Source organism: Ammodytes marinus (genome assembly GCF_949987685.1).
Source record: "Ammodytes marinus genome assembly, chromosome: 22".
NCBI lineage: Eukaryota > Metazoa > Chordata > Actinopteri > Uranoscopiformes > Ammodytidae > Ammodytes > Ammodytes marinus.
This window is the reverse complement of record NC_137226.1, coordinates 1216079-1226078: the sequence shown is the minus strand read 5'-3', so window position 1 is coordinate 1226078 and position 10000 is coordinate 1216079. Positions and strand designations below refer to the sequence as shown.

At 40.5% G+C, this 10000-nt stretch overlaps 2 protein-coding genes across 2 annotated transcripts in view; one reads left to right on the top strand and one right to left on the bottom strand.

The window, feature by feature from the left end:
- Positions 1-3595, top strand: part of LOC307268728 (bestrophin-4-like) — a gene marked incomplete at its 3' end in the record, with an annotated part of 21578 nt that extends 17983 nt beyond the window's left edge. The window contains exons 13-15 of the mRNA XM_080051464.1: positions 332-525; positions 2341-2428; positions 3172-3595. Of these exons, the coding sequence (XP_079907590.1) occupies positions 332-525; positions 2341-2428; positions 3172-3595 (706 nt within the window). The remainder of the gene's footprint in view (positions 1-331; positions 526-2340; positions 2429-3171) is intronic.
- A 1877-nt stretch (positions 3596-5472) lies between these two features.
- nots (nothepsin) overlaps positions 5473-10000 on the bottom strand; it is a gene marked incomplete at both ends in the record, with an annotated part of 10850 nt that continues 6322 nt past the window's right edge. The window contains 5 exons of the mRNA XM_080051463.1: positions 5473-5649; positions 6094-6192; positions 8516-8660; positions 9203-9328; positions 9846-10000. The exon at positions 9846-10000 is cut by the window's right edge and continues 45 nt beyond it. Coding sequence (XP_079907589.1) covers positions 5473-5649; positions 6094-6192; positions 8516-8660; positions 9203-9328; positions 9846-10000 — 702 coding nt within the window. The remainder of the gene's footprint in view (positions 5650-6093; positions 6193-8515; positions 8661-9202; positions 9329-9845) is intronic.

The following is a 10000-nucleotide window of genomic DNA, read 5'->3' as shown; positions in this document are numbered from 1 at the left end:
GTCTGTCTGTCTGTCTGTCTGTCTGTCTGTCTGTCTCTCTCTCTCTCTCTCTCTCTCTCTCTCTCTCACTCACTCACTCACTCTGTCTCTCTCCCTCACTCCCTCAGTCAGTCAGTCAATGGAGAACGAGTGCAGCCGATATAATACCGAAAAATTCGAATAAAGCTATAATGCGTAACTTCTGAATTGGGATTGAGCTGCTAGGGCTTAATCAATTTTGTGTCAACTCGTTTGCCGGTGGCTACAATGTAACAGACAGCCATTTATATGAAAAAATTACGCACTGTATATTTAAAAATGTATCTTTTCTTTAAACTGTCCCTCCATGCAGGGTGAGTCCCGGTCCAGAGAAAATGTGCCCTACCCCTCCACCCCCCTCCTCTGTTGCCATGGACACACTGTCTACACTAAGAGAAGTGGCCAGTAGCCCCTCCTCCCCTGAGTCGCCCCCCTCCTTCCCTCAGCTCGTCATCAGCCCGCCGCTCACCGCAGACGACCATAGCAACACGGGAACCAACGCAAACGGTGAAATTCTTGTTGTTGTGATTTTTTATTTGTTTTGTAACATTTTTCATACTGTTTATTGAACCTGGGCAACTGTGGCTCAGGTGGTAGAGCGGGTCGGCCAATGAGCAAAGGGTTGGCGGTTCGATCTCCCTCATAGCAACACGGAAACCAACGCAAACGGTGAAATTCTAAAGTCAAAATGTTTTATTATCAGTTCTGATATATGCCAGAGATACATCAGAATTTAAATAGCGTTTATCACTGGCCCACGGTGCAATAGGAACGATAACAAAGAGTAGAATTAGATGAACATAACCTAAAAATATTTACATTTAGTTAGTTAGTGTATTAGTTTTTTGTACATTTGTAATACTGTTTACTTAAACCTGCAGTGTGTAGAATTTTGGGAAAATTTTCACAACAGACTTGGTAGAAAATAGTTATAATATGCTTAAGTAGGGGAGAACGGGGTAAGTAGGCACACTTTTTACTCTAGTGAGAATTGCTTATCACCTAAACATCTTTCAATAGTCATTCCTACATTAAATTGAAGCTTAAGGTGTTGGCTTGAAATGTGTACCCCTCACTTTTTCTATCTTATTGTAATAAAGAAGAAATTTATCATCAAAGACACCCTTACACATTGTGACAACCAACCCCATCAAGGGGTCGGTTGTCAAACACTATGGGGTTGTTTGTCACAATGTTATCTTAATGGGAATAATCTTAAAAAGAAGGTAAGCAAGTAGAACTAAATTAGAACGTTTAATTGCGTTGTCAAGTTGACAAATAGGCCTACATAACTTACTGTAGCCTTGGCAGCTGGTCTAGTTTGGGATGCACTGGGTTGTTTTGATTTTGTTGCCCTTTTTTCTTTTGCATGCTAGCTGCCTTTTCCTGCTCTATTCTTTCCTTCTCTGGGGTGTCAGTGAGGATACAGCTTGACAATTTCTTTCGTTATTGGGTTCCTTTTCTGGCTGCAGCCTTGAGATAACATGTGACAACCAACCCCCCAAAAAATTTGACGACCAACCCCAACTTGAATTTCTTGCTAGCATCAAGGCCAACAACCATCTAACAACTAATTAGCTTGCTAACCACAATCTAAACTATAGTTTACCCTTCACACTTTGTATGGGTAACAAGTGTTTTGTTATAAACCCATTGTGTAAAAGCCTAGAAGAAAAATACTGAGGAGCTAAATATTTTCAATTTGACATGAAAAACACGAACAGTCGTCTCACCTCAAATTCAGCAGTCTAACTCCAAGGAAGACCATGTAGGTGACCTCTGGTCCCAATTCTGAATATTTACATAGCAAAATTTCACAGACAGCGCCTCCTGGTTCCGAGATATAACGATTGTGACAACCAACCCGTGTGACAAATTACCCCGTTCTCCCCTACGTTTAATGTAGTGTATAATAGCTGATTTTTTTTTTTAGAATTGTTTTCCTCCTTAGAAAGGGTCTCTTATGTACAGCCTTGAAAAAAATGAAGAGACCACTCCAAATGTTCAGTGTCTCTCCTTTCTACTATTTATAGGCATATGTTTGAGTAGAATTATTTTTTTTGGTTTTATTCTATAAACTACTGACAACATTTCTACCATATTCCCCCCAAAAAATATTGTCATTTAGACCATTTCTATGAAGTAATGTAGAGATGAAGATTGAAGAAAAATCCAGACTGCTCTCTTCATTTTTTCCAGGGCTGTATATGTATTTTTTATATTTTTTAGTGAGTGTTGACAGCAAGTGGTTACTGACCAAAGTCAAATTCCTTGTTTGTTTGTACTCAAACCAGCCAATAAAGCTGATTCTGATTCTTCTAGATTCTACTGTTAACGGTGAAATGGCGAAACCTCAGAATGGACTCGATCGCTCCCCAACTCCAGACGGATTTATACTGGACCAACCGAGGTATTTCACTGGTTGTTTCATTATGCTCAAAATGTCATTATTTTCAACATTACAGTAAATTTTTGTCCAATTTTGTCTGTAATTAAACTATAGAAATGTTGGTTTTGAGACAATTGGCACACTAAAATGACGTCCTAGAATATTTTTTTCCTTTAAAGCCTCTGTAAATCTGGTCTTAAAGGTGCTAGGAGGAACTTTTAAATATTTCTGAAACAGTCTCATTTTTACTGTGATGATCATGAATTGCATGTAACAGCAAACGAGACCATCAGTGCAAAGAATGCTATTTTTATAGAGTTTTCCTTAATGCCTTTGTCATGGGTATACGCTCACCCAGGAACAACAGCTGGCGTAGTAAAAACACTACCGCTTTTGTCCAAAGGGGGACTGCTAGAATTAACACAAACTGGAAGTTCCTTTGTAGCCTGGAGTCAGCTATTCTGGAGAACGCTTGTTGTCAAAAAATCACTTTTAGTCAAAATCAGTGAATATCTCACAATTCACTACCTGTCCGTGCTGTTTGTGCGCTGAAAAATCCAGTGTTAATACACAGCCTAGGCTCTGTAAACTGTTTATTTATTTATTTACAAATTCTTAATAGCATTTTATCACTCATTCTTTGTCTATTTTCAGGCGGTGACCCACTACCTGTCTGGATTGTTTGTCGCTGTTAATACGCAGCCTAGGCTCTGTAAACTGGTATTTTTTCTAAATCATTCTTTGTCTATTGTTCTATTTTTCAGGAGGTGCACGTCAATGTGTTATTCCCCGACTTCGCAGGGTCCTAAAGAATTCCGCTGGACGATTCAGAACGACCCGAATCGCGAGCAGTCACCGTTTCGCCCGCCGTTCAAACCCAGAGGCCGCCAGTTCTCCCTCCAGTTCTCCAGACAGACTTCTAAAGCGTCAGTGCGTAGTTTACCAAGCCCCAAAGCGCTAGGCAGACGCAGGAGGGTGTTAGCTAGGTTTCAATCTAAAAAGTCAACGGGTCGAAACACAAACACGCTGCAGCTACCGACTGACCCAACGGAGTACGAAGGTGATTTTGAGGGAATGACAGCGACGGAGGATGGAGAGAACAGAGAGAGAGAAGAGACGGAAAACAGTGACGGAAGTGAAGTAGGGAGGAACACAGATTCCAAATCACAGAGCCCGGAAAATATATGAAAAATTTAATTTAAATTTTTTTTTTTTTTTTTTACTTTTTTTTTATGTTTCCTACAAGTGAATGCAAAAGTGCTTTCAAAAATTACAAAATCAAAATATCAACACTTTTTTTCAAGTGTTAAAAGATTCCTTAAAGCAGACATAGTTTTACCTAATGCTGGGCTGACACTAGAGGTGACAGTGGACATGAACAAACGTCTGTAAATCCCAAAAATCATGTAAGAAAAAAAATCCGACAACACATTCTAGTGAATTTCTTGATCTACATATGCACAATAATGTTTGATATTTTTATTTATTTATTTATTTATTTTATATTCTTAATGTGAAAGTAAAGACATCAATGCTCTTCTGCGCCTGTCAACAACATTACCCAACAGGAGGATACATCTCAAATTTCAAGGAGTAAGGTTGATTTAAAATGAACACATTCTTAGAAAGGAGCATTCTAAGAAGAGACGTCTTGCGATCCTAAAGAGTAACTACTTGTTGACGGATCTGTCACTCGAAACTAAAACCTAATCCTTACACATCACGCCAAAGAACGCAGATAGCTAATGGCTTTACGATCCGTTTAGCACATGACACATATTCTATATTCTTAGCCCATCGGTTTTGATATATGCAAGGACACCCCCCAAGACAATTTAAAGCTACAGTGTGTAATATTGGAGGATTTTAGCGTCATCTAGTGGTGAGATTCTAGATGTCAACGCTCCCCTTGGGGGAATTTACAGAAGCTACGGTGGCCTTCAAGGACAAGAAGCTATAGTTACTAAAGATGGCATCATCCACCACTGCCTCAAGTCTTTCCAAAACATCAAGTGATGAGGTGAAGATGTATTTAGTTATTTATTCTATAGTACTTCTTCTTCTTGGTCTTCCAACAGGTGCATTTCCCCAGGACGCCCACTATATATAAAAACGTGTAAGGCCGTTAAGTTTGTCCGTTCTGAGCTACTGTAGAAACATGGAAGTGCATCTCAACAAACTTGTACTGGACTGTGGTGAATGCTGTTTAGTTAAAATACTCAGGATAACTGAATAGACTTAAAAATATATATATATATTGTAGCACAAAATGTTCTGTATTTATGTCTGGTGGTATAAAACACAAGTGTTTGTTTTTGTGAATGTAACTGATGCAAAGAAAATTAAGTTATTGTTGTTGCTGCAGCTGAATTACCAAAAATTGTTAGTTTTTTTAAATAAAATGTTGCGACTGAGTTGTCAATGGGTAAATGGTAAATGGACTCCTCTTATACAGCTCTTTTCCCTGGTTTTTCACAGACTCAAAGCGCTTTACATTGTTTTGTACACATTCACCCATTCACACACACATAGCAGCAGCAGCTACCAAGCAGGGTGCAGGCTAACTATCAGGAGACATTTAGGGTTCAGTGTCTCTTTGCCCAGGGACACTTGGACATGTGACGGGGAGACGGGGGACCATGTAACCCAGTGGACGACCGCCCGACACACTTCACCACAGCCACCCCAATATTGCTAGCAATTTAAAATGTTTCAAATGTGTCGGTGTATTTTCAAGAACAAAAAAATGTATTAAGTTTATTTTATGAGTATTTATTGATCATACAGTTGTAAACTATTGTTAAGGTGCTCCGAGGAACCTTCAGTTTGTGTTAATTCTTGCGGCCCCTTTGGACAAAAGCGGTAGTGTTTTTTTACTACGCCAGCTGTTGTTCCTGGGTGAGCGTATACCCATGACAAAGGCATTAAGAAAATATTTTTAAAAATAGCATTCTTTGCACTGATGGTCTCGTTTGCTGTTACATGTAATTCATGATCATCAGAGGGAAAAATGAGACTGTTTCAGAAATATTCAAAAGTTCCTCGTAGCTCCTTTAATCAATGGTTTATTCTTTGGTTGGATGCTTAGCAGTAGCAAAACCGACCCTGTCTTGCCCTCGGTCGAAGATGCTGTAATACTCAGTGAGAAATACATCTCCCAGAATCCATAGCGGTCCCTCAGCGGTTACCATGTCAACGGCTTGGAACCCACTGAAACACAATTCTCTGTCGCCAAGCATTTCCTGCACACATAGAGACAGGGAAATTTAAATATAGAATACAATATAATTTTTTCCAATACTATGAACCAAAAATCTCAACTTCTAAAGCACTCACATCAATTAAACTTCCCATGATCATTCTTAGCACTATTCTGAAGGTTATTACAGAAGGATGTGTTCATATGTTGTTCATTGTCTGAATTATGAGACATTTTCTTCTTAAAAACATACTGAAGATGCATTTTTAAGACTTGTAAATAGTATTCTTTGATTTATAAAATTAAAAAAAGGCTGTAATCGAAACAGTTAGTAGATGGTCAGACAGACAGACAGACAGACACACACACACACACACAGACAGACAGACAGACAGACAGACACACAGACAGAGAGACAGACAGACACACACACACACAGACAGACAGACAGACAGACAGACAGACAGACAGACAGACAGATACAAACCTTCCGAACGTATTGTTCAGCAGACAGTGTGTAGTCCGTTCCTCCCAGTACAAACGTCACGTGAGGCAAACTGGACAATCTCACACAGTCGATAATGAACTGAAACACACACACAGAGAAATAAAGAATTCAGTTTGTGTTTATAAGTTTGTTTTCGTGTGTTTATAAGTATATATAAGGTATTTTCTATATTTTTAAGTTTGAAGCCTCGTTCAGAAATGTCTTGTTTACTATTAGACTTAAAGCTGCAGTGTGTAGAATTTTGGGTTTTATTTCCTAGCAGATTTTGTAGAAAGTAATTATAATATCCATAAGTACATTTAAAGGCATCATAGGAGATTATCTGCAATATGCACTTTTTAATATGTTGTGAAAAGTGCTTTTTACACCCCAACAGCAATAAATGACTTATGGGCAATGAAAAAGAAACGAAAAACCCCCAAATTCTGTACCTTCTATAAACCTGTTAAAATGCTGACCAATCGGAGACGATGGACCCGTATCTAAAGAACCAATCACAATCCTGCGCGTTCTCTCCCCTCTGTGTGCGAGCCTGAGCGCGTTCACGGAGGGCAGAGAAAGCGTTCGTGCCATATCGTAGTAGGCTACCTGGCAGTGGACTAGACCTAGTGGAAGTAGCATAACAAGCTTACACAATGGAACCTACACAGAAGTTACCAGAGGTGTGGACTCGAGTCACATGACTTGGACTCGAGTCAGACTCGAGTCATGAATTTGATGACTTGAGACTCGACTTGACAAAATGTAAAGAGACTTGCAACTTGACTTGGACTTTAACATCAATGACTCGTGACTTGAGCCTTTTGACTTGACAAGACTTGCTACTTTCCCCAAAACCCAAAGATTAAAAAGTAGGCTATATTTTTAAGTAGGCTACTGCTCTGTATCTTTCATCATGTAGCCTAGTGTAGCGGAGGAAACTGGTGGATGTCGCCTACCGGTACCGCGCTGATCTGCTTATCACTGGTTTCACTTCAGAGGTGTCGGCCAGAACACCACTTAAGGCCAAAAACGTCAGACTATAAGCATGAGAAGAGGAGTATGGTTTTTCCGCTCTTTATTTTCCTTCTTTCACAGGCACAGCAGCATAGATCGCAGGAAAAGAGACACAGGCTTACATTCCGCTCGTGAGGAGACGTTAGAACAGCTGTTGCGACCTGCGAATCGCGGCCGTCAATAACATCCATAAACTGTAACTTAGGCCTATAACAGCGATCGGGACTGCATGTACTTACTCACACACGGGTGATTCACATAGGCTAAACACGTTTCATCTGTGTCGACTACTGCGGCAACATGCGCGCTCACACACCTGACCGAGAGAGAAGAGAAAAGGAAACTTACTAGACAGACCCTCCGGCCGACTGACGTCACGGCCACTAACTGACAGCTATACTGTCATCCACACTGAACAAAACTCATCTCAACACTCTATAAGAAATAACAACACTGTAACCTATAAACTTTGGGGCCTTTTCTGCATGTAGCCTATGTGTGAGTGTTTGTGTGTGTGAGTTAAATGTTAACAATCACTGGTAAACAGTGCAATTGGGAAGTGCAGCCAGCAGCGCTCGTGCACGGCTGTGTGTCGAGGGGTGGGGGAGGGAGTCCCGAGGGGAGAGGGAGGAGTTAAACGGAACTCCGAGGACAAGCTAATTTCAAATCATGCTAGCTCTCTCAGATCGTACAGTATAGCTTTAATTTAGTGCATAATAGCTGAAAAAAATGTTTTTAATTATTATTTTTTCCCTTAGAAAGGGTCTCATATATGTCCATATTTCTGCATATTTTGGACCAAGGCCTAGTGCCGCCATCTTGAAAGTGTCATAGTTGGAATGTCATCAGGTGCATTGTTTAAAATTTAGAATTGTTCTTGTCCTTGAAGGCCACTGTAGCTTCTGTTATTATTCTAAAGGGTTGGGGTTACCCAGGGAGTGTTGCATTCTAGAACTTTGTAGAACTTTCTTGATGATGTCATATTACACACTGCACCTTTAATGGATTTAAAGGTGTAGTCAGTGATTCTGAAGAACGCTTGTTGTCAAAATCAGTGAATATCTCCTCATGATCCGCCTCCTGTCTGTACTGTGTGTGTACTGGAAAAAAAAGAACAGTGTTAATACTATAGCCTAGGCTCTGTAAACTAGTATGTAATCAAAGGGGGTCCACCATAGCTAGCAACATGCCAGTTCACAGAGCCTAGGCTGTGTATTAACACTGGATTTTTTTCAGCGCACACACAGTACAGACAGGTAGCGGATCATGAGGAGATATTCACTGATTTTGACAACAATCGTTCTCCAGAATCACTGACTGCACCTTCAAGACAGAGGTAGAGTCTTAAAGGTGGAGTCGGCTTTCACTCACACACAAACACACACACACACACACACACACACACCTCTCCGAAGGTAGTGGGCGTGGCTCCGATCAGCTGTTGAATCTTTAGAATGTCATTGGTCGGCCCGGCGATGAGGGAGGTTCCCGTGTCAACAATCGCCTGGCAACCGTTGGCACAGATGGCGCTCACACCCTGAACCGCAACACTGACACAGAAAAATGATATTTTCAACATTAAACTTGTAGCCTAATTTGACATTAAAGCTGGGGTATATGATTTCTGATTGGTCAAAGTTAACATGAGCTGTAAACTTTGACCAATCAGAGCGAGGCTCCGATTCTCTGTTCTTATTGGCTGTTGGGACTGTCCATTCACTTTGGCACGACTTTGTTGGTGTAGAGCGTGTCAGGGAGGGACCATAGGGGAGGGACCAAAGAGAACAAGTGGAGCGGTTGAGGTATTTGGATTCGAGTCTCTATCCTAACTGCCATTTTCTCCCCAAATCCTCCACCCCAGCTTTAAAGTCTGACATTCTCTAAGAAAAAAAGTAAAAGAAATGTGTGTATTTTAAAAGGTTTGGTCAAACTCCAAACATGGACTATATGGATGACTTCATTCAATCATAATATTCATAAGGAAATCCTCCTGATTTCAACCCGGAATCATCAGATAGTAGCGATTGGTTAATTGTACAATTTTGATTAATTAATAACACGAAAGTGACAATATTAAACCCCCGTCTCACACCTGTCCATCTGAATCTGCCAGTATCCCTTGGTGGTGACAGGGAGCCAGTTGATTGGCCCGGTGTATTTCTCCTCGTCTATTCCGCCCAGCAACAGCTCGCCTTCCGGGTAACCGCTACTGGTTCTCCTGCAAGAGGCAAAATAATCACATTCACATCAATAAAAATGCCCTTTTTACTGTGGTCTTTTGAAATTCTATGGACCCTCATGTGAAATAGGCCTATTTGAAAGCCTGTCCACATGCAGAAAATGCATTTTTAAAGGCCCTTACACAATAGATTTTAATTTATAAAAAAATTCAAAAAGGCTGTATCAAAATTCAACAGCCTTGGACAAGAATATCTCCTTAAAATTAAATAACAATAATAATCTTAGCAAAGGGTGAATAGTGCTTAAAAATGAAAAAAAGAAACTAAAACTATTTTTATATATATTTTTTAGGTATCTTCTCAAAGCTGAATAAAAAAAACTTCACTCACAAAAAAAGAAAGAAAAACTGTTTTAGCAATAGTTGGAGAAGGTCCCTGCAGAAAAAGAAAAATCTGTCTGTCTGTCTGTCTGTCTGTCTGTCTGTGTGTGTCTCTCTCTCTCTCTCTCTCTCTCTCTCTCTCTCTCTCTCTCTCCTCTCTCTCTCTCTCTCCCACCTGCTGAGGTAGAAGGAGAACAGCGGCTGCTCCAGTGTCTTCTGTGCCAGCATGTTGTCGAACACGGGGTTTCCCAGGATGTCTGCCAGGGGCGGGTAACCCATCCCCAACACGCCGTCAAACTTTGCCATGACGAAGGCCGAGCCGGGCTCATA